General features: G+C 40.6%; 1 protein-coding gene across 1 annotated transcript in view; it reads right to left on the minus strand.

Moving 5' to 3' along the window:
• Window positions 1–25292, minus strand: part of CMYA5 (cardiomyopathy associated 5) — an 87912-nt gene that overhangs the window by 29219 nt on the left and 33401 nt on the right. The window contains exons 2-6 of the mRNA XM_045796395.2: window positions 14354–24815; window positions 11121–11216; window positions 9526–9759; window positions 7880–7902; window positions 3393–3511 (exon numbers count right to left, since the gene is read on the minus strand). Coding sequence (XP_045652351.2) covers window positions 3393–3511; window positions 7880–7902; window positions 9526–9759; window positions 11121–11216; window positions 14354–24815 — 10934 coding nt within the window. The remainder of the gene's footprint in view (window positions 1–3392; window positions 3512–7879; window positions 7903–9525; window positions 9760–11120; window positions 11217–14353; window positions 24816–25292) is intronic.

The raw sequence follows: 25292 nt of genomic DNA on the forward strand, positions 1-25292 counted from the left end.
AAACAAAATGCAGTAGAGACATAAAGTAAGATATTATTCAGCCTTGAAAAGGGAGGGAAAAAGAAAAGAAAAGAAAAGGAAGGACATTGTGACACATGCCACAACATGGACGAACCTTGAGGACATGACGCTAAGTGAAATGAATCAGACACAAAAAGACAAATACCGTTATGACTCCACTTATACAAGGGACAGAGAGTAGTTAAATTCATAGAGACAGGAAGTGGAAGAGTGGTTGCCAGAGGCTGGGGAGCTGGGGCAACCGGGAGAACTTGTTCAATAGGTACAGAGTTTCGGTTTTGCAAGGTGAAAAGGATTTGGGAGATGGCTGCTGGTGATGACTGTACGAAACTGTGAATCCACTTAATACCACTGAACTGTACACCTCAAAGTGGTTAAGACAGTAAATTATATGTGTATTTTACCACAATTTCAAAAAAAAAACAAAAACAAAAACAAAAAAACAAGTCCATAGGAGCCAAAGTCAAGGAAGCCTTAGATGTTACTAATCTCTGGTTATCCCTCCTTTCACCGACATGCACTAGCCCCTCTGTGCTGGAGCAGCGGTTCGAGTGCAGAGACCCTGAAGACGACGTGCTCCCCACCCCACCCCACCCCCACCGCACAAGTAGCTCGCTGTGCATCTAGGGAAACGTAGGCCACATTTTTCTGCTCCGTTTCCTCACCTGTCAAATGGGAATAATAACAAAACCTATCTCCTAGGCTTGTTGTGAGATTGGCGCAAAGGGTATGCTGCAGTCTCCCCAGGGCTCGGCGTCGCGTGAGTGTGGAACAGATGCTCGGGGCTGTTCCCCGCCTCAGTAGAAAAGTCAACAGCCTTTCCTTAGACTTTCTGATTAGTTTAGGGAATGATTGGATTAACTTTTCAGGTACTCTATGAGGATTTTATATCTGAGTGGTGACACTGGTCAAAAATGAACAAAAACTAAATGGCAGCAAGTCAACGCCCCCCGGCTTGAGGCATGAAGCGGCCATACCACGGGCGGCGTGTGCCTCCCAGAAATCGGCCTCCTATAAGCGGCTCGGAACCCCCGGGAGTCCCAGGAGCCCTATTTCTGAATGAATCATTAACACTTTGTGACAATTCAACCCTGTGGCCTCTTAAATATATAAAATGTCCTCTCATTTTGCCTGTCAGATATTCAAAAGAATAGCCTTCTAAATGAACAACAGCATATAATGAATCCCTTAAAAGCAGACAACCTGCTCTGTTAACCAGAATTTCTTAGTTTCCAATCACCTCTCTATTTAAATGCCTCTTAAGGACATTATGAAAAACACCCTTTGGTTTTGACACATTTATAGAGAAAGTCTCTTACAATAAATGACTGAATTTTCACTGTCTATAAGGTTGGTGGGTTTGGGGGGTCTTTTTAAAAGACCCACAAAAAGCCTTTTACTAAACTACAATTCTTCCTACAGGAATGAAAATTAATTGTGAATGTAAAAACAGCCGCTGTCTTTAAGGTGGCTTGGAAAGACTTTAAGGAAGATATCAGAGTACTTTTACAATAAGTGAAACTTGATAACTTCACTGAAACGCAGCAGCTTTGAGAATCTAAATAAGTTTCATTGTCTTGTTTGTTAAAATAGCACATTAAAAAATATTTTGAAGAGCCGGCAGGATGCTTCTGACAGTTGAGTAGGAGGCTCCTGGCCACAGAGCACGATGCTGAGCTGTTAGTTCTCTAAGCTAATCTGTTTAGTATGAGAAATGGGGGGTAAAAAACTCAGTTGAAGAGGCAAAAACCACTCATATGGAAAAAATCTGTTCAACACATATGAAAATATTTGATTTATTTTTCTTTCTATATCTGACTGCTGGTGTGAAGCAAATAATCTCTAGAAGACAGAGAGAGAACTCCTATTTTACAAAGAGAAAAAACAAAAAAAAGATGAGACCCTTTGGTTCCATGGCTACTTCCTCCTATCTCCTCAATATCCCAGGACACTCACAGAGCTTCAAATGGAAATGCAGATTATAACTGAAATGGTATGCTGGTCTTATGCTTGGATTCAGAATCTAGCTTTAAATTTTTACAACCAAGAGGGTTTTTTTCCAGTTCTATCTCCTTACACACAAAAACTTTACAAGGGAAACAAAAGCAAAAATAAACTATTGGGGTTATACCAAAATAAAAAGCCTTTGTCCAGTGAAGGAAACAAGCAACCAAAGAGAAAGGCAATCTATGGAATGGGAGAAGATATTTGCAAATGATGTATCTAAGGGGCTAATATTCAAAACATATAAAGAACTGACACAATTCAACACCAAAAAACACAAACCATTCAAATTAAAAAATGAGCAGAGGACATGAATAGTTTTTCCAAAGAAGACATACAGATGGCCAACAGACACATGAAAAGATGTTCAACATCACTCATCGACAGGAAAATTCAAATTGAAACCCGAATGAGATATCACCTTACACCTGTCAGAATGGCTAGTAACAAAAAGAAAAAAAAATATGGGCAAGAATGTGGAGATTGTAGATATTGGCGTGCACTGTTGGTGGGAATGTAAGTGGGTGCAGCCACTGTGGAAAACAGTATGGAGGTTCCTCAAAAAATTTTAAAACAGAAATACCATACAATCCAGGAATTCCACCACTGGATGCTCAGCCATAAAAAAGAACGAAATATTTCCATTTGCAACAACATGGACGGACCTAGGAGGTATTATGCTAAGTGAAATAAGTCAGAAAAAGACAAATGCCGTATGATTTCATTTATGTGTGGAATCTAAAAAACACAAAAGAACAAGCAAACAAAAAACAGAAACAGAATCATAAATTCAGAGAACAAATTGGTGGTTGCCAGAGGGGAGGGGACTTGAGGGATGGGTGAAATAGGTGAAGCAGATTAAGAGGCACACACTTGGAGTTATAAAATCAATAAGCCACAGAGATGAGAAGTACAGCATAGGGAATAGAGTCAATAACATTGTAATAACGTTGCATGGTGACGGATGGTAACTACACTCACCCTGGTAAGTATAGCTTACTGTACAGAATTTTTTGTTTTTGCTTTTGTTTTTAAAGATTTTATTTATTTATTTGACAGAGAGAGACACTGGCAGTGAGAGAGGGAACACAAGCAGGGGGAGTGGGAGAGGAAGAAGCAGGCTTCCAGCAGAGGAGCCTGATGTGGGACTCAATCCCAGAACACCGGGATCACACCCTGAGCCAAAGGCAGACGCTTAATGACTGAGCCACCCAGGTGCCCCTCTGTACAGAATTTTTTAATCATTATGTTGTATGCCTGAAACTAATACAACATTGACAACTATACTTTAATTGAAAAACTTTGCAAAACAAACAAGGAAACACTGCCAAATTTCATCAAGGTAATTAATATATTAAAATTCCTACCAGCCACTTGTTTTAACATCTGGTCACTTCTTGTGGAGCTGTCATCATAATGTTCAAAAAGGGAAAAGGCAGCAGGCATTTTCTCTAGAGAAGCGGTGCTCTCCATTGCAGAAAGCAACCTATCCGGAGGAAAACATTTCTACGTAAGTCAAGAGATTATTAACACACAGAATAAAAGCTAAAAACAATTGCTTAAAAGGAGGTTGTTGCTGCTGCTGGTGGTGGTGGTGGTGGTGGTGGGTTTTGTGAGGCACTGTAGCCAAAAAAGAGTTAAACTATTTTGAAGTCCAGAAAGATATGTCTAAAATCTATTTATTCTTAGGATTCTTTGGTGTAACTGGTTAATATTAGAAATTCCATGCCTCTGTTCCCAAAGCCGAATAGATGCCATCAGATTATACAGTCACAATTTTGCGTCTGTAAGGTTAGTCCTAAAAATTACTACATCCTAAGGATTATTATTTTTTTCTTTATTTCCTAAAGGATATAAAGGTTGCGAGCCCGTCTGGAAATTCGCACACTCTTTGATGTCCTTGCTGTTCTCAGCCTTCCCAATTATGCTTCTTGTTGTTTAGTCTTTCAAAAACTATGTTCACCTACTATGTGCCAGGCATGGCTCTGGGTACTGGGCATACAGCAGTGAAGGAGGATAAAGTCTATAAATTCTTGAAAGACTAAACAAACCACAGTTTATAAGTCAACAGCTTTTATATACTCATGACCCTCTTAGGAGGGATGTTAACTCTTACCATTTGTATACAGGCGCAAACTGGGCTTTAAAACAAAACAAAACAAAACAAAACAAAACAAAACAAAACAGGTTGATTCCAAAGAAGGAAAAAGGGAAGGAGAGATTGCAAAAGTATTTGACTTTAGCATGAGGAGCCTAAAATTTGGTTAGGAGTCCCCTCTGTGCACCTGGCTCACAGGGGACTCGACTTATATTTCAGCAATGAAGCCAGAGTTGAGGAACTCCATCAGCTTCATTAGCATGGACTTTTTGGTTTGGGCAACACAGATCCACCTCCAAGCCTTTGCACTTGGTGTTGGAACTTTCTTCTCCTAAATATTGTACGGCTCCTTCCTCACTTAACCTAGATCTCTGTTCAAATGTCAGGTCCTCCGAGAGGCCAGCCCTGAGAATGCTACTCACACAGAACTATGTGTCCCTAATACCCTTTATTCTGTTAAATTTCACTTCCTCAAACTTAACCTATTTTTTTTTTTTTTTTGTCTTTCTACTTCACTGGAATACAATCTCATGCAGGAGAGGACTTTGTTTTGTTCACCACCGTATTGTACTGTGTTACTTGGCACACAGCAGGCGTTTTAACAAATTTCGAATGAGTAGAGGACAGTTTCACTCGGGTGAGAATATCAGGATCTCAGGTCTGGTAAAATGTTTTCATCAGTGTGAGTGGAAAAGATTTTTTAAGAAGTGTCCACTGTACTTACTAGTATTAGGAATAATAAACTTCACTATCATCTGATTTGGGAGAGATGGGGTCAGTAGGGGCTTCAAAGAGAGGTGACATTTGGGCTGCATCTTAAAGAATGAGTAGGAGTTCCTGAGGCAGGAAAGGAAGGAAGGGTATTGCAGACAGAAGAGTGGCATGAATAAAGGCACAGAGCTGTGAGAGGGTGCGGCACGTGTGAGGGCCAGAGGGGCCCAAGGGCTGCCTTGAGAACTGGGGAATGGAGACAGAGAACAAATGGAAAGGAGGTTTGTGGCTTGACTGTGAAGAGCCTTCATATCCACCAAGAGTTTCCATTTTATCTTTTAAGGCAAGGAGAGCCACAGAAGTGTTTTTACAAGGCAAAAATATCCTGGCAGGAGTCTGAGAAAGGATCAGAGCACGTATGCAGACCAGAGGCATAGTGAGGTCGGTTGTGAGAAGCCCACAATACTCTAAGTGAGGGAAGACACCACGGGCCTAAATGAAGGCTCTGTGGGCTCAGAAGGTGGGGATGACAGGTTCCGAATTAACAAACAATGCTGACTAGTACCTATACCAAGCCTAGTCAATGCACATCACTGACTAGACGGGAGACTTTCTGAAACACAAAAGTTTTGGTTGTAGATACCACAAATAAAATGTCTGAGTTTTCCCTTATGCACTGACCTGTTCAATTTTAACATCAGTGTATGAAAGGGCAAGTGAACATCTTTTTAAAAGCAGGTCCTACAATGGTTGGAACTCTCCTTCTTTTTCATTATTATAATACAAAAAAGCAAACCAGAGAGAAAAAATGCACCTTCTTAACAGACCAGCATTTTCTAAGCAAATGTGTTTTTCAAAATATGCAAATATTGAGTCTAAATATGCTTGACAGCATTCCTTAATTTAAGTATTTTCAGTGTTGAGAAAAATCATTTACTAGACAAGCACTGCCTTTAGAGATATAATATGAAGGGGGGAATAAGAATTCATGGAAAGGAACTTTTCATGGAAAGAAACACAAATAACATTGAGACTCTGAAGCAGAAGTTGTCTTGAGGACCTGAAAGCCTTCTTTTTGGTGAAACAATCAAGCTTCACTACCGTGTGTGTGTGTGTGTGTGTGTGTGTGTGTGTGTGTGTGTGTGTAACAGGGCTTTCATTAATTGCTCATATTTCTTCACCAAATCCCAAATGTTGTTGTCTTTTTTCTTCACAGAAAAATAAGGGTTATCCCAAGCATACTCTCCTTTAGGTGGCATGCAGCTTCAGCAGATTAATTCATTGCCAACTGAACAATGAAATAATAATGAATTAAAATGACACACAGATGAACAAGTTCAAGCATGAAACCAAAGAAATGGTATTTAGAATCAAATGAATGTCAATTCATATCAGTAAGTTAATACTCCAAGGTTAAGAAAAATAAAAATGTACTGCAGCATTTTTTAAGGTAAAAGCATGTGCAATTTTTATTCACCAAATGTTCGTGCCAATCAATCAGTATGTTCCATGAGTAGATGCAGTACAGATAAGGAAAGAAAGCATCTACACTGGCCAGTAGATATGAAATGGCACTATGAATCTCTATAGTTTTTAGATAAAAATACAAATCAGTAATACCTAGAGAAATGTATCATTTTTAAAAAAATAAAGAAAACTGGGAGCAAAGCCTGAGTCTGAGTTTCCGGGCCTGCCTCACGTGCCTCAGACTCCTGTGTGAGGACTGGCGGACATGCGGAGCCCTCGTCCCACCTTGGATTCTCCTCGGGTGGATCTGGGCTGGGGCTCCAGGGACTTTGGCTTAACAAACGGCTCCGGTATTTCAGGCACCAGTTTGAGGAACCATTGGGCCAGAGGATAGACCGTTAGAAACCAGAGGTTCTCAACCCTGTCTGCCCATTAAAATCACCTTGGAAGCTTCAAGAATGCGCAGGCCATCCCCCAGACCAATGAAATCCGATTCTCAAGAGGTAAGACTCAGGGTGCTAGCACTTTCTAAAGTTCCCTGGGTAATTTGATTTATGAGAGCCACTGTAATGAAACCTTTACTGATTAATGCCAATATTAAACAAGTGTTTTTCTTAAAACTTATTAACGATATTCTGTTCAATAGTTTGTTTTTAAAGGTAAACAGGATTTATCTGTGCCGTTTTCTTAAAAAACCAGGCTTCTATATTTTGATAAATCACAACTCTAAATTTTTTATTTTGCTTTATGCTCCGGCAGTGTGGCATTGAAGTAAACCCACAATTTTATAATTTTACAATTTTACAATTTATAGTTTTAAAAATTGACAGTCAAGGGGTAAAAATGATAAGAACATTAGGCTCAACTAGTAGGAAGGACCTCAGGTCTTGCTCTGAGGCAAAAGGGAAAATATGTCAGATCAGTATGAATATGATCAGTTCAATATCAGATACTCCAAAAGATACAGATTGAATGGTATGTGTTTTTATAGACCACATTTCCTAGTTTCTTGTTGACTGTTTTGCCTTTTAAGATAATGACAAATTTCCCTTAGATTGAGTGTTAACGACAGCAACAAAGACAAAACATAATCAAAAGAGGAAGATCCATTTAGATTAGCTGAGCAGAAAAGATAAATGCATGCCTATCTTTTGAAGAGAAAATGAGAGAACATTCCATTAAGATTACATAAGTCATAAAATTACTCAAAGCAAAAATGAATGATTCTTTCAAATGCTCATATTTAGCCAATAAGTCTAAGTATCTACACAATGTTCTGTATGCAATGACAAGAAAGATGGTCCCGATTAGGCTGAAAATACAGAACACATCTAAAGGAAGCGGTTAAAAATCTACATTATGATAATTGTTATTTAACTAAAGCACATGCAATTTTCTTTCAAAGCTGTCGTTTAGCTTTTAAAAGCACAGTGTCTAAAAGTGAAAATTCAGTAGCTCAGTAAATGTATGTATTTTGTAATTGGCAGCTCATTTTCTAGAAAGCATTAAAATATTAAAAATAAAGCATACAGTCATGCTATTCTCAGTCACCACTACATTGTGCCATGTTTTATATACCTTTCATTGATTTCCTCAAATGACTTATGAGGGAATGAGAAGGGGGGAGAGAGAGAGAGGGAGGGAGGGAGAGAAAGAGAGAGACTAATTAACAACAGAAAGAAAAACCAACCAAAAGCTTTAAGATTATGCATGTTCTAAAGGCATAACTTTTCAGCTTCCCTGAGGCTGTTTCTTTCTGGATGGCTACAGCCCTCCCGCCCGGCAGCAAGGAAATCAGTGCTCAGAAGGGGAGGGGGATTGGGCACGGATGGAGGGGGCTTTGGTTTCCAGTTCTGCTCTACTCTCCACGATAAGCAAAGCCAGCAATGAATTCTTATGCTGCTCCTCTCTACTCATTAACGAGTGGCTTAGCTTCCAGAATAGAATTCTCTAAAGCAAGAAAAAGGACCTACATTTGTTCAATGTGAGGTATATCCCTAAAATGTAATCAGAAGTTATCTCTGGGTGACACCTTCTCTGTGCTTTTCTGTATTTTCCAAATTTTCTAAAATGGATACATATTACTTTTCTAAGCAGGAAAAAAAAAATGCTTTCTTTTTTTACAATTTGTCCTAGAGAGAAAATATTCTTATCAAACACAGGCAAGGTTCTTAGGGAACACAAAGAACCTCATTAATGTTACACTTCACAAGAGGTGCCTAATTTTAAAAAGATCAAAGCTTTGCCTGAAACAGAAAGGAGCTGAATGATTTTCATTCTCTCTCGAGGATGCCATGTCCACCTCACTGAGATTTGTCCTGGCTGGAAGTATCCCCAAATCAAAAGCCTAACATTATTCCATTTTGCCTTGTTCTATCTCCAGACTTTACTAGAGAGCTGGGAGGACTGGGGAGCTTTGAAAGGGAGGTCCCCGCTCATCAGAAGATGGTGCTTTCCTCCAGTTTGACAATTAGAGGTGGGACTGGCCTACACTACTCTTGGTTAATCCTGGTGCCACGGAGCACCAGCATCTTACTGAATGCTCTAGAGAATTAGGAGAGCAAAGATCTGCCTCTGTGGTGCAATTTGAGGATCACCCGAGGACATCTCTTGGTCCAGAAGATTTTTGTTTGAATTAGGGAATCTGGTCCCCAGGAAGACCCTTACAAAAACATTGACATGTTGCCTGAGAGAGGCATCACATTATGTCATCCTTCTGCATGCTGCAGGTGTACTGGAATGTTACTCTCAGCCACTTGGTGAAGCCCGGGAGGGGGGCGGGGGGGGGGGCGGAATGGTCCCTCTGAGATGTCACATCAGATTAGGGAGTAGGGGTGACAGGCCCAGAGGCCAGCATGAGGATGCCAGGCACTGGGAGATCAGGCTGGCACCCAAAGGGAAAGCATGGCACAAGTAAGGTTTTCAGGCTGCTTTCCTTCTGCCTTAGAAGGTGACCAATCCATGTGACAGAGGGAATGGATGATGCTGTGACCTGACTTCCATGTGCCCTTCAGCTGAATCTGGGTGTTAAGACTTTAAGGATTTTCTGGGCCTTTTCCGTAGGCATTAGGCATGCCCTAATAATTTTTAAGTGTCAGAATTATATAAACCCCACACAGAAATATAAATGATCTTGGGGAATATTGAAAGGTGACTTCAAAAAAATAGACTTGGGTGAGAAGAGCAGATGCACGGTGTCTGGGCCTGTTTTAACTGGTGCTTACAGTCAGAAAAACGGTCTCGTCGAGCTCCTCCGCTTCTCTCACTATGCTCTCCAAGGTGTCCTTGGCCGTGTCCATGCTCTGCAGAAAGTGGACCATCTGGTCATGCAGGAACTCCATCTTCCTTTTCTTCACTTCCTCAAAGCTCTGGGCCTTCTCGTCATACTGTGCTAAAACCTTCTTCATCATCTCCTCATTCTGTTCTTCTAGCTTTTTCTCGTTTTTGCTACAGTTTTCCTAAAATATAAACAAAACAAAACAAAACAAAAAACCCACTTCTGAATGAAACAAGAAATCTTGTTTTCATATCTTTTTTTCTTTTCTTTTCTTTTAACAGAAACACCAACCTTTCAAATAATTGACCTCTGGTGTCCTGATAAGAGAATCCTAGATTACGGGCACAGTCTAAGTTTCCAACCCACCAACCCTGTTTGTCATAGTTAGCTTTGCAATAAAGTTCACCATAAGAGTATTACCAGGAAGGACTTAGTTAATGAAACACACAAAAAAAGACATTTGTGCGTAAGACTTGTCCACTTGCATTCACACAGGATAAAACTTGAAAATGGCATCACAGTGAATGAAGGTCCCCGGCCTTCAGGTAGTGGAGAGGGTTTCGTGCCGTTTTCACCATTCCAGGAAAATCATAGAGCGAAGAAGGGAGCATCAGGATACTGGACAGGGTGCTACGTCCATGAGTGTTCTTCAGGGAGGGGGAAGTTTCCACCACAGTAAGAGAAACTTTATTGTCCACCTGGACAAATCCAGATGCCTAGCCGTTGTCACTCAAACAGACATTTGGTGGGGGTACTAGAAATAATCAGCAGGTGGTAACTGATCTAAAACAGGAGTTGAACAGACCCCTCTCAAGCAAACTAGGGTGCATAGTTGCCCTAGTGATAGGAAAACCGTGTACCAGCCCTCCGCAGGGGCCCGCGGCCACTCCTAATTGACCAGTAAGGATGCCTGGACCATCCCTGCACATGGATGGAGCACTGCCCCCCACCTCCCTTCACTGCAGAGGGAGCAGGGGCCAGCAGCTAGGAGGGCATGAACGCATCAAAGCCAGTAGTACCATGAGAGACACTCATTTGTCCTGGGCATGGGACACCAGACAGTGGTTTTGAGCATTTCTACAGAGCTGGTCAGTAAAGGACAGGATGGTGGAGCAAATAAGAACTCAGATCAAGTCGAATTTTGGCTCTCAACTTACTATCAACTTACTATGGCCTTGGATAATACACTTAACTCTCAGTTTCTTATCTATAAAATAGGAACAATCTTAATAACACCTGTCTTATACGGTTATTGTAAGGATTAAATTGGATAAAGCATGCAAAGCATTTCCCCTATCATAGTAAGCACCAATAAAAGCATATATCTTAAGGGCAAGTCGTTTATCCTTTGAAAGGAAGCAGTTTCACTGATTACACACAGGGGGAAGACTTTAAAGACCTTCATTTTTAATGGAACAAAACCAACAGTGGCAAACCACATATACACACACAATCTCTAACTCAGATTGTTTTGACTCACAATCATTTCCTTGTGATGTCACGAACAAACCAGGTCAGAATAAAAGGGATATGGTAACTTACCTCGATGGTATTAAAAAAAGATTCTATCTCACTAACAAAGGCTTCAATCCTTAAGGACTTTTCTTGTAAATTGTCAAGAAATTCTGCTAATTGGACCTGAAGAAAAAGATTAAGATATACTTAGTATATGACATTTAGGAAAAGAACTTCAAGCAGTGAGCTCTAATTTCCTTATAAATTTAGTATGTTTGGTAGAGAGTTACTATATCATGTTCACGAACAAATCTTTAAATTTCCTTTGCTGCTTCATCTAAACTGACTGTAGATAATTCTGTACAATAAACAATTAGGAGGTTTGTGAGTGAGTGCAATAGAAAGTTTATTTTCTCATACAAGAGGAAGGACTTCTTGTTGAGTGGGCAAGTTCAAAGCATACTTGCTTTAGTAAACTATGGATTTGAATTCTTTCTCCCTAGTAAAGCCTCGATGTTTATATATTGTCTTCCAAGACTGCAGACTTTTTGCTGAACTGGTCCAACATATCCAAATGGTCTCCTCACAGTTGTACCAATGGCTTCAGATGTGCCTGGATCACCTGACCCCGGGAAGGTGATCAGAATGTCACCAGGCCAGAAGTTTAGCACACCAAATGATGAAAACTGTCTACAAAGAGACCTAAAGGTTCTAGTAAACTTTGAAGTGTTACAACATTCAAGGAGTGACAGCCAACTAGAAATGTATGGATGAGGGGGGAAGATGGTAGCTATCTTAGCCATAGTTACAAACCCAGCTGTAATCCATCCTGCTAAACTTAACAAGAAACAACATAAATAACAGTTCCTCATCTGCCTGGTTTACTACCCACAGAATGATGGAGAAATTACACGGATGGAAGCCCCTTCAGGATCTGGGCCAGCTTCCCTCTATAGCCCTTGCCTGTTCTCCACAAGCCCCATCTTTCCTTGAACTCTGTCTCACCTATGTGCTTTTTCATGTGGTATTCCCTATCTCTAGAATGTCCTCCATGCCCTTGATTGCTGGAAAAGCTCATCTTACTGAAGGCTCACCCAAGCTTCAACTTCCCTAACCCTCCCAGTCCTACTCCACCATTTCGCTCACTCCCAAAAGGTTCCTTTCTCAGAACACTGTGCCTCCACAATGCTGTACTGATTTGAGAGAGCCACAAGTCCATCTTCCTTTCTTTTTGTTTTCGTTCCCAATGATTAGCACATGGAATGGGAAGTCAATAAATGCTGAGAAAGGAGAGAGTAAAGGAAGAAAAGAAGCGACAAAAGATAAGCCACCACAGTGGGTGGCAGGGGGGAGAAGTAAAGACCTGGATGGTCTATAAATGCAGCCACCAATTCCTGCATAATCACAAATGACCTACTCACAAGATGCTAGAGAATTCTCAAGCTATAACTTTTCAAATTGATCTCTAATTTTAAAAGTTGACAACCAACTTTTAATCTTCACAGTTGATTTAATGACACGAAGCAGGTCTCTTTGACTTTAGTGAACTAGTTTTCCACTTTTTTTTTTTTTTCTGGTCATACTGTTTACAGAAGATCAGGGGGGAAAACTTTAAAATGGTTTTAAAGCAGGAGACATATCTCCTTGCTTTTGGAATTTGTTTTAAATTGATAATATTTAGACAGAATTATTTTTTAATTTGCTAAACTCAGAGGTGAATAAAACATAATTAAGAAAGCTGGAAAAAATCAAGGCTTCTTTCTGCTGACAGTGTCCAGTAGTTGTCAGTTAACAAAACCAACTGTCATCATAGAATAGGGCACATTTTACTGGTGCTAAAGCATCCAGAAGCCTGAGAGTTCACTTTAAAAAAGAAAACATTGCTCCATCCTCTACCCCCAAACTTTACCAGGTAAAGTTTCAACAAAATTTCATCCTGGAGAAACAGAACCAATGTTAGAGAATTGAGAAGTTTTAATTTTCTGGGGGAAAAAATGCCAAGATTCTAATATGTCATTTTTTAAAATCAAAATGGGCCTAACAATTATTTAACAGTGACCTAATTGAATAATCATATTGCAAACTGCATCATTAGCAAGGCACTGGGCCAAGCAATATGGATATACAATCAAGAGCATGAGCTCTGGCATCAGACAGACCTGGGTACCAATCATAGTCTGTCTTCCATGACTTTGGGCAAACCACTTAACCTATCCGTGCCCATTTCATTATCTGCAGATTGGTGACGATGACAGGCTTGTTATGAGGAGTAAAAGATACCTTATATTTAAAGAACTTAACACAGTGCCTGGCACATAATAAGTGCTCAATTCTTGTGAATACTTTCATTTTAAGGTCATGTCAGCTAATGTATTAGAGGATGGCTTGAAGAGAGAAGGGTGGGAATTCCAGTTAGAAGGGTACTGAAAGTACGTAAGAATCTCAGACTAAATGCTTGACTTCTAGTAGTATCTCTGGGGAAGTAGAGTAGTGATAATAACATGCATAAGGATATGTGTTGTGACTAACTTTTTAACATTTTAACATTGGGAATCTATAGACATAGAAAGAATGCAAAAGTTTTCCATTTTTAATATCAATTTTTCATACAAAGAGGAAATATAGAAAAACCAGAATTTAAAATGACTATTGAATATTTTATAAAACTTGCAATAAATTGCTCAATGTAATATAAATGTGTATTTTTAAAGAATGATAGTGTAGATAATAGAAAATAAATTGTGTTTTATGCTCAAAAGCATATTTTTCAATTTAAAATTATTTGGCTTGGGTGCCTGGGTGGCTCTGTCAGTTAAGCGCCTGCCTTCAGCTCAGGGCATGATTCAAGGGTCCTGGGATCGAGCCCCGCATAGCTCCCTGCTCAGTGGGGGGTCTGCTTCTCTCTCTCCCTCTGCCTCTCCTCCCCACCTCCTGCCCCCGGCTTGTGCTCTCTCTCACTCTCTTTCTCCCTCAAATAAGTAAATGAAATCTTTAAAAAATAAAAATAAAATTATTTGGCTTTTTCAGATAATGTTAAGGGCTACCGCCATAAGATAAAACCCCTCAAAGGTTGTGACCTTGTGTTATTTACACTGTTATTGCCAGAACCTAGAAAAATGCCTGGCACATAGTGTATACCCAATAAACATTTGTCAAATTGATCTCAACTAAATGCCTGGGGAAAAATTCTTACTTTCTTTCAGACTATTATCCCTAAATATGAATATATCAAATATTGGTCATTTTTTAAATTGAGAAAATATGAAAAGAAATTAAACGTATTATTATTATGTACTTATATGCTTTAAAATCTTTTTTACCTTTACAGCACTTATAGCTGTATCAAGTGTTGCAACCTCATGGTCTTTGTGCATGTCAAACATCTGGTCAACAGCAGAAATTGGGCTTCTGCAAGTGTAACAGTATGTGTCGATCTGGGACTTTTTCGGTTCCTTCTGTTCCTTCTCAGCTGCTGACTCTGACGATAATTTTTCTTGTTCTGTCTTCTCTATGCCCAACTCCTTCTGTTCCACAGACATACTTCGTTCCACCTCACTCACAAATTCATTTTCACTGACGTGTTCAAAGGATTCCTTTCCTTGAGATAACACATCTTCAGGCGTGGATTCTGAATACAGCTCCTCTGATAAAGTGTCTTGAGCAACCATTTCATAATTCAGGGATTCGGCAAAGTCATACTCATCCTGAACAGGGCTACCATGGAGTCTGTCTTCACTTGGCTCAGATGCGACCATTATTTTAGGTTCTTCTTGCAGTGTTTCTTGAACACAAGTTATGCCAGATGCAAATTCTTCCTCTGGGAAGGACACTTGTACTGGGATGTTCAGATTGACTTCTGGACTTGCACTTGCTGCTTCATTATTCTGACTGCTCGTTTCATCTGCTCTCTCCAGGACATGATGGGTGTCTTCAAATGGAACCGCATAGCTTACCTTCTGGGTAACCACTGTGACTTCCTCAGTGATGGGAGCTTTCCCCTGCATAGCTTCATTGTCAAGGGTCTCCACATGGCATACTGATTCTCCTTCCCTGTAAGTAGCTTTCTGTTCCTCTTCCAGACTCTTCTCCCCCAAAATAGTTCCAAACCTCCCCCAAATTTCCCCTTCTGCAGCTATCGGTTGGTATGAATCATCCTTACCAACTGCTATTTCTTCCAGACCTTGGCCTTGGTCCTTTTGAGATACAGACGTGTCATGGAGAATGTCATCTTTGAGTATGTACTTCTCAAAATATATTCCTGTTCCATCATCAGTGTCAGAATTCCTGCTTGGAAACGATGCCTCAGAATTCACACTGTCACCTTCAGAAGCTGTCTCCCCTTCCTTCTTTTTCTCTCCAACTGCTTCTTCATACAGATCCTTGTATAAAAATGCAAGTGCAGGTGGCTCCTCCAGAAGTTCGGGATTAATGGCTTTAGTGGTGGTAGGAAAGATCTGGGTTCGTGACAAAACTCCTTCCTCTGCACCAAATAAAGGCATCCCAGGTGACTTTGAGTCCACATCTCTATTTATGCTCTCTGAAGCATCTCTCTTAGCTGATTGCTGGATATCCAAAGGCTTCTGGGTCTCTGGGTGAAATAATTTGCTATAGTCCTTTTCCATCCCATAGAAGCTTTCATCTAACTTCACCAAGTCATATTCATGTTCCAGGGCACTTCCCTCTGAACTTTCTGGGAAAGAGACAGTATCTTCTGTAACTTCCTTTGGGAGCTCCACTTCAGCGTTTAATTTCCATGGAGCTTTTTGTTTTTCTGGGTCTGGGGAGATGTTATAATCAATTAATGTATATTTTTCAAAATAATCTTCTTCACTGGGAGCTGTTGGCTGATTAAAGTTGAAATCATCAGTTTCTGAATCAGTGGGTACCTCCTGTTTTGTGTTAAGAGGTTCCTTTTGTTTATTTTCTTGCAGTGATGTAACTTGATTAGAATCTTCTAACTTATTCTTTAATGTTTTATGGCAAGAAACAGCCTCACTATTGTCATGAAGGGATATAGTTTTAAATGAAGATTTCTCTTCCAAATATTCTAACTTATCTTGCAGTTGTTCACTTTCTTCCTGATCAACTGAAGAAATAAATGCAGAAGCATGAATATTCAATATCTCGCAGCCTTCAGAAATAATACTGAAGGCACTCTTTTGATCTTCTGAAAGTCCAGCTGGCTTACTAGTCACTGCGAAGTCTTCATCTTTTACATACGTGACTTCAGGCTCCTTGGATATTTCTCTAGCAGGAACCGTTCTACCAGCACTGATTGCTGATGCATTCTTTATAAATTGAGCATAGTTGCTGCTTGCTGAAGAGGGTGGTTCATTTACATGGGCATGTTCCACAACCTCCATATGGTGCTTTGAAGCAAGAACCGACTGTTTAGACATTTCAGATGTTAGATCTTTAGATGTTTGAATAGTATGGACTGTACGCCTATCTGGAGTCAATTCTGACCATGGCATTTCTTGTTTCTTCACTGTATTAATTTCTGAAGAAGTTCCTGAAACAAGTGCTTGTGATTTCACAGATGACCACAAATATGGTGGGGTTTCTAAGCTCTTTGTTTCATCAAAAGGACGATCTAAAATCTTTTCAGATTCTTTAGATGGAGATCCTTGTTTCATACTTTCTTTTGTGGTATCTATTGAACCATCTTTTGATGGCTCTGCCACTGTAACCTGTCCCTTTTCTTCATTGTGACTTGCCATACCCCTGCTTGATTTTTCCAATATCAGATTTCCTTCCTTAGGTAAAGAGTGGTTATCTCTTTCATCATGATAAGGAAGATCCACTGGAAGGATTTTCTCCACCAAAACTTCACTTTCTTCTCTTGGTTGTGGTTGAGTTCCTACTGCCTTTGTTTCCCCGATTTCTGGGCGAGCCTCCAAGAGCATAGTTTCTGATTTTTCAGCAACCGATATAGTTTTAACTAATGAAAATGACTGAATTTCATCCAAAGAAGGACTTAAGGAGATATCTGATTCTTCAGGCATAGACCTGACTACATTCACAGAATAAGGCTGAATTTCCTGCTGCTGCTTTCCTTCTGAAAATATGTGTGATGGCTTTTGTCTTTCTTCTTTCTCCTGCTTCATTATTGTATGTCTTTCTTTGTGGTCTTCATTTTGAGAGACTTGCAGCACATCTGCAGCTTTTGATTCTTCCAATTTAATAAGGCTAGATCCATGTGCAATTTGTGCCTCCCCTATTTCGTTATCTCTAAACTCTAATGGGGCCACAGTTTCTTGCTTTTCTGCCAAAACCTTTTCTGCCATGGAATATGATCTAATTTCCAAGTCACCTTTCTCCTCAGTTGGGCTAACAGACCTGAGTTTTATTTCCTCTTCTGAAGTTTTCAATGAAGTAGGTTTTAGCATTTCTTTCTTCAGTCTGTCTTCACCCAAATCAATTAAACTGTGTTTAGATTCTTCTACTGGCAAAATTATTGTCTCTGGCTTCTCCGATTCCTTCGTGATATTTTTACTTGCGAAGCTAGATGGAGCTGATTTTGGCTGTTGTGGCACCTTATCTACTGCATCAAATGAAAGGAGTAATTTTTCTTTTTGATCACTTCTTGGCTCTTCCTTAAGAATAGAAATATTCCATTTAGATGGATCAGAAATTTCTGGCTTCTGGGCTCTTTTACGATCAGTGATATGAAGAGGAACAGCATTTTGCACTTCTTCCACAGTGGATTTCTCACCCATGGGAGAATAAGATTGAATTTCAAGATGTTCCTCGCCATCAGCCGAAGCAACTACTGAGTTTAGGTCCATTTCCTCTGAATAGCCTAGAATTTCTTTTTTCCCATAATTTTCACTAGACACCTCAGAGTTGGATTTTGGCTGTTGTAAAATTTCTATATTTGATAAAGATGTGGGTTTTTCTTCAAAGTCTTGGCCTTTACCAGATTTAACTAAAGTACCTCTGGATTTTTCAGCAGTTTTAAGTCTTGCCTCTGGTAACAGGCGATCAGCTGGTTTTTCGGTTGCATTAGAGTCAGCTGAAGCTGTTCCTTCAGACTCTGTCACAGGCATTCCTTTTTCTACAGATGGACTTGGCTGAGTTTCTAAATCTTTTTCAGCAACTTTCTTATCTGGTGTGCTTGATCCAAAAAACAAACTGGACATCCATGATGTGAAAGATAAAATTCCTTTCTTTCCCTTCTCCTCAGAAAGGCCTGGCTCAGCTGCCTTTGGCTGCTTAGGCAACTTTTGTGTCACCTCAGGCGGCTCTGCGGGTTGAGGTTCTTCATTTTCTTGCATTGAGGAGAGGGGTTTTAGTGGTGTGGGTATTTTCACTTCAGATGCTGGCTTCCCTCTCTCATTAACATCATCTACAACCTTTGACTGAATCATTTTTGCTTCTTCTAATGGCTTTTCTCCAGGTAAAGGAGATATACTCTTGTGTGCTTCTTTTTCATTGCCCAAGGCAGGTTCTGCATCTTCTGCCAGGAAATGCGCTGCTTTGGTGGGAGAAGGAATAGTTTCTGATTTGATCTGTTCCATTGATGGGTCAGACACTGGTTTCTGGAGGATTCTTTCAGAAGGTAGTTTGATTTCTTCCTGGCTGCCTTCTTCTTTGCAAGGCCTGGAAGATTCTATGTTTGCTTTCTCTGGCATCAGACTTTCACTCCCCACAAAAGAGAAGATCTGCTTCCCCTCTGCTTCATCTCTCTCTACATTTCCAGTTGGAACTAAAGATTTTGGTTTGGGAGCCAGCTTTGTTTCTTCAGTTGAGTAAGTTTTAGTTGATAAGGTCTCTATGTCACCACTGGAGGTAGTGAGAGTAGCTACTGGCTCTTGTAATGATAAAGGAGATTCTTCAGCAGAATGTGGCAGAAGCTGCTTTCTGGTTTCACATGTATGGTCTTTATCCAGTACAGCAGCCTTGAGCTGCCCTGTCATCAAATCATTACTGCCAGAGGAGCCCAGCTCCACAGATCCCAGTATTCTGTCTTCATGTTGACTGGCCAGATCCCTTCCTGGTTTTTCCAGCATCCAGCTTTCATCCTTTGGGACAAAAAGGGCCTCTTGCATTTGTGTTTCTTTAACAGCTGCATGCTCAGTTGTCATAAATGATTTTGATTCTTCCAAAGGCAAATTCTCTTTCATAAATAAAACTTGTTTAACACTTAGATCTTGTTTATCTGCAAAAGACATGCTTACATCAGGTAATTGAACAGCTTGATCTGAATGAAGTGCTTTTCCAGGCTTCTCTTGTTCCACAAGGTCAGAAGAAACAATCTTTGATGGTTCTCTTATACTCTGGGGCACATGGAATGAATTTGGTTGGTCTGTTTCTTCATTTAGTTTCGTTTCAATATTTCCTATCACTTGTGTCTTCAAATTTCCTGTTGACAGTAATGGGCTTATTTCTTGTTTTTCTCCCGTTTTAATGTCAGCTAAATGGTTGGACTTCTCTGATAATCCTTTTAAAGAAAAGGTATGTGGCTGAAGTTCCTCGGTGCTGTCTCCTTCAACTAGAGAGGTCAATGCTTCTTTTGACCCTAAGCTGACTACCTTGGGGGAGAAAGATTTGATTTCCTGAATCTGAGGTTCCTCCCTTAGGCATGATGAAACCTCTGGAATTTCAGGGTCAACTGTAGTTGACACATGATGTTCTCTGTTTTCTTCTTTTCCTTCCCCTCTACTCCTAAGCTCAGTGAGGCCCTTTTCTAAGTCAGAATCCCCTGTTTCAGTTATGGGAGATTTTATTTGTTTTTTATCTACGGATCCATCTTGCCCACCTAAACTAAGAGTGAATTCTGACTCAGTGCTTGGTAACTCTGATACTTGGTGTGGCTTGTGTTTCTTTTCAAGTTCCAAAGAAAGCTCTGCCAGAGCAAGATTTTCTGACAGGAAATCTCCCTGAGCTGTAGAAGATGGCTTCACTGCCTGTTTGTTCTTATCATCTCTGGGGGTCACAGTTAAGTCTGCTGACACTAAATTTTCCAGCTCAGGAGACGAACTTTCCATTTCCTCATTTTTGTCTTTTGGAACTATATGTTTGGGTACAGGTGACATGTTCTGTGAGGAAGGAAGTTCAGTTTCTTTTTTCTTCACCTCACCACTTTGGTTGAGCAAAAGCACATGTTCAGGCCCTGACACCTCTGAGGCAGACACAGAATTCTTTTCCTGTGACAAAACCAGTTGTTCAGAGTCAAGGACTGTAGGAAAGGAAAGACCTTGTTCATTTTCCACCCTCTCTTCCTTTGATACATCTGAATGCTGAGAAGATAATGCTTCGGTTATTGGCAACCCAGGTTTAACTTCTTCAGTTTCTACCTCGGACAAAGAATGCTCTGATAGAGAGGATATTCTTGCAGGCGAATCAAATTTAATTTCTTTCTCTGCTTCTGTGAGAAGCGAATGCTCATCTATAGATGTCACCAGTGGTGGCAAACCACTTCCTGATTCACTCTTTTCTACTTTTGTTAAGACTGGATGTTCTGTAGGGGTGGTAAAAGATAAATCTGTTGGGGTTTCTTCTTTTCCTAACTTGGTTAAGCTTGAATCATGCTTAGTTACAGATGTTGTCATTATTGAATAACTGTGTTCAATTTCTTCCTTTATTTCTTCCGAAAATTCTGGTGCGGGTGGACCATGTTCAGCTTCCTCTTGCACTCCTGGGGGAGCTGAATGCAACACTCTAGATGTATCAGCTATTTTAGAGTCATGTTTCACTTGCATTTTTACTGCTGATAAAATCTCAGGTCCAGATAAAGACGTATCCTTTAGAGGTGAATATGGTTTTATTACTTCAGGCTCATTCTCTGACAACATTCTCTGTTCTAGTTCAGATGTCACAGTTGGAGCTAAATTGGGTTTCACATCCTTCTTTGGCTCATCTACCAAGTCAGGCAGAACTGAATATTTCATCCCAGACCCTAGAACATTTGGAGGCTGAAGCTCCATTTCTTGATCCCGTGATACATGTGCTGTAGCTTCTTGAGAATCAGGCACAATTTCTTCCTTACTTTTAACTTTTAACAAAGCCATCTGTTCATTTGCAGCTTTTGAAGTGAGTGATGCTTTGGCTTCTTGTTCTTTCTGAAGTGCATGGACTGTATCAGGTGAAACTGAATATTGAGATGAACGCAAAACAGGTTTGGTGTCTTCCTCTACTGGAAATGATTGTGCAGGTAAAGAAACAGGTGTTGCAGCTACTGATGAACTAGTCTGAATTTCTCCCTTCTCTGTTTCACTGGTTGAATATGGTGAAATCAAGTCTTCAGACTCAGGTTCTGAAAATGCTTGAGTTATCTGCTGCTGTGTCAAAATGAAATATTCAGATACAGATGTTGAGATTGTTTGAGCATCGGGCTCAACTTCTGTGATCTCTCTTTTATTTGTTGAGGATGGCAGACTCAAGTCTTCGGGTGCAGACATCAAAGGGGAAGGTTTGGCTTGTTGCTTCTGTGATAAACCGAGGTGCTCAGGTGTGGGTGTGGCAGCTGTTGGCACAATGTCTTCCTCATCTGCTTCTGAAGAGCAAGAATATCCAGAAGCAGATATTGCGGTTACCAGTGAATCATGCTCAAATTCATTTTTCTTTGTTTCTGGGAATCTGTATGGTGGGATTGAAACTTGTGATGCTGAGTCTGGAGAAAAAAGTTCAACTTCCTCAGTGTCTTCATCTGACAGAATAGTGTGCTCAGATGGTGACGTTAAACATATTGGAGAATCACATTCAAATTCTCTTTTCTCTGTTTCCTGAGTTGCATAGGGTGAAAATGAGAATTCTGACACAAAGGCTGAGTCTGGAGAAAAAGGTCCAATGTCTTGCTCTTCTTCTGAGAAATTCGTGGGTGAGGATGCACCTTTTAGGTTTAAAGAGGATCTGTGGACAATTTCTTCCTCCTGTGATTCCAGTGTTGCATATGGTGGTCCTGAAAATTCAGAAGTCAAGGTGGAGGATGGTGTGTACCGCTCTATTTCTACTGTCTCTTCTGATAGGACCACATGCTCAGATGGGGTGGCTGCAAATGATGGGGCCTGGCATTCAGAAGTCTGCTCAGCTGTAGATGGTGGGAGAGAGCATTCAGAGACAGAGGCCGCATTTGGAGAATACAATCCAGTGTCTTCCTTCTTTTCTTCTGGCAAAATCATGTGCTCGGAAACACCTTTTGATTTTAATGGGGACACATCATCAATTATTTTCTTTGGGGATTCCCATGTTGCATTTGGTGGAACTGCATTTTGGGAAGTCAGTGTTGAATCTGCTGTGAAACGCTCACTTCGTAGGTCCTCTTCTTCTGCCATGACCTCCTCTTCCAATGTAGCAGTTGAAAACAGTGGGGCCTGGCATTCAGAAGTCTGCTCAGCTGTGGATGGTGGGAAAGAGTGATCAGAAACAGAGGCCACATTTGGGGAATATGGTCCAGTGTCTTCCTTCTTTTCTTCTGACGAAATCATGTGTTCGGAAACACCTTTTGACTTTAATGGGGACACATCATCAATTATTTTCTTTGGGGATTCCTGTGTTGCATTTGGTGGAACTGCACTTTGGGAAGTAAATGTTGAATCTGCTGTGAAACGCTCACTTCCTAGATCCTCTTCTTCTGCCATGACTGCCTCTTCCAATGTAGCAGTCGAAAACAGTGGGGCCTGGCATTCAGAAGTCTGCTCAGTTGTGGATGGTGAGAGAGAGCTTTCAGATACAGAGGCCACATCTAGGGAATATGGTCCAGTGTCTTCCTTCTCTTCTGATAGAATCGTGTGCTCAGAAACATCTTTTGACTTTAATGGGGACTTATGGTCAATTGTTTTCATCGGTGGCTCTTTTGCTGCCTGTGATAGAGTTGAATATTCAGAAGCAGATGTGGAATCTGGTGTGTAACATCCACTTTCTGAAGCCTCTTCTCCAGACAAGACCACGTGTTCCGAGAAAGCTGCTGAAAACAGAGGGGACTGGCATTCAGAAGTCTGCTCAGTTGTGGATGGTGAGAGAGAGTGCTCAAATGCAGTGGCCAAAGGCTCAAATTCCCCATTCTCCTCTTCTGAAAAAATTGCATGGTCAGATACACCTTTTACAGTGGATGGAGAAACTGGCTCAACTTCTTGCTTCTCTAGTTCATGGTTCAAATCCTGTGGGACTGAATACTCTGATACAAAAGCAGAATCAGTAGAAACAGACTCATTTTCCTCTCTTTCTTCCTCAGATGAAGCAACATGTTCAGGTGTGGATGTTTTCAGTGATGGTAAAAGGATCTCCTCTTCTTTCTGCTCCACTTCAGCGGCCAAATGTGGTGAGAAGGCCTTCTTGGAAATAGATGGACTCTCTGGGTATTCAAGTTCTATGATCTCTTCTTCCACTAAATTAGAATCTTCAGGTTCAGGGGTAGCAGCTATCGGTAGAGAAGTTTCAACTTCTTCTTTCTCTGGTTCTTCTAACACTAGAGGTTCAGAAAGAGAAGTGGATGGCTCAGGCACGTGTTCTTCCTCCATTCCTTTGACATCAAGATGAGAAGGGGTTTGTTGTTCAGAGACTGTTTCTGCCCTTTCTGGTGAAGTCAGGTCCAGCTCTTCTGTCTCTGGGCCAAAATCTTCCTTGATGGATGCTGGCAGACCTGGTGCGCCTGTTTCTGAAGAGTCCTTTTCTGCCTCCAATGAAATGGACTGGTCAACAGAATACACATCTTCCTTCTTTACCTCATCCACTATAGGTGGTAACACTGAAGAGTCATGCTCTAAAGTCACAATTTCTTGTGAATCCGGCTCAACTTCTTCCTTCGCTGTTTCCAGGAACCCGGTTGTAGGTGTATCAGGTGTGAGAGAGGAAGGCTCCATTTCATGGAGTTTTGCTTCATTACCTGGCTGTTGTGGCACTGACTGAGGAGGGCTGAGCTGTATTTCTTGTTCTGCTGTGTCATTACTTGCATAAGAGGAAACTGTGTGCTTGGTGGTAGATGCGGCCTTTAGGGGAGAATCAACATAAATTTTCTTTTCATCTTTGTGACTGAATGAGGAGGTCAAGGACTCTGATCCTTTAGAGAATGCAGCTTTCCAGGGTGAAGCAAGCTCTTTTATCTTATCATCTTCTATGCTTTGGCCTACTAATTTGCCTGTTTGAGAAACTATATTAGAATCACGATTGCTCATATCTGGCTCTAGACTAATGGATGCATCTTTCCCTTTCCTATAATGTATTTCTTTAATTACATAACCCTTTGGCAATGTTCCATAAAATTGTAGAGGAATTAATTCCTCTTTAACCGAATTAAACATCTTAATTTTATATTGTACTGTTCCTATGTAGACTGGTCTTAACACTAAGGGCTTGTGTTCTTTGTATATTGCCCCGGTAATAGGAGGTGTATTGGAGGTGGTCTTCTTTTTTCTCATTTTATCATAAATGCCAGTAGATGACTTCTCTTTCTGGGTGCTTAGTCCTTGGCTTTCTGAAATTAAAGGATTATCTTTTGTGTTTGCTGGAACGCCTTGAGATTCAAGAGAATTTCTTTTTTTGTTGCCTTTCCGACGCAGTGATGGTGAGCCACGCTTTGACTTGGGTGTTCTTCTCCGAACCCTTTTAACTTCATCCACAATAAAAGAAACATTCCCTGGAGGAGAACTCATAGTTGACCCTTCCAGACTACACACCCCAGAAGTCTGACTCTCTTCTGAGGCCCAAGGAGTGGAAGACCTGCTTGAATTGGTCTCCCAGGTTATTCCACTATCTTCCCGTTGGACTGTCACCATGGAAAAGGAGGGGTCAGATATGATACACTTCTGCTTGGTCTTGCCCTCTTCATCCTGGTCTGATAATCTAAAGTAAGTAATAATATTATTAATAATAATACACATATTAGTAACACTATATTAATTACACATAGTAATAAGTCAATATCCTATTTTGACTAGATAATGGTTAATATGAAATTCAAGTATACAGATAAATATTGCCATCCATATCAAACATAGGTAAGTATGCAAAATAAAGTTTAAAACTTGAAGTCAGGATATAAAATATAATAACACATCCCAGTATGGAATGATTCAGTTCACCACCTACCATTAATGAGATTGTTCCCCGATCTCCCATGGCTCACCCAGTCACTCAGGTTTATTCTGTGGTCACCAGGACTTTCATAATGGGCACCTGGCATCTGTGCCCTCTCCATCACTGCTACTACCACCCTGACCTAGCTTTTTATCACGTCAACTCTAGTTTATTTCATTAGCTTCCTAATGTTTACCTCCCACCCTCCCCTATCCTTAACCTACTCTACTCCTCTTTCCAGAC

This window comes from Ursus americanus, chromosome 5 (assembly GCF_024610735.1).
Source record: "Ursus americanus isolate L20-20 chromosome 5, mUrsAme1.1.p, whole genome shotgun sequence".
NCBI lineage: Eukaryota > Metazoa > Chordata > Mammalia > Carnivora > Ursidae > Ursus > Ursus americanus.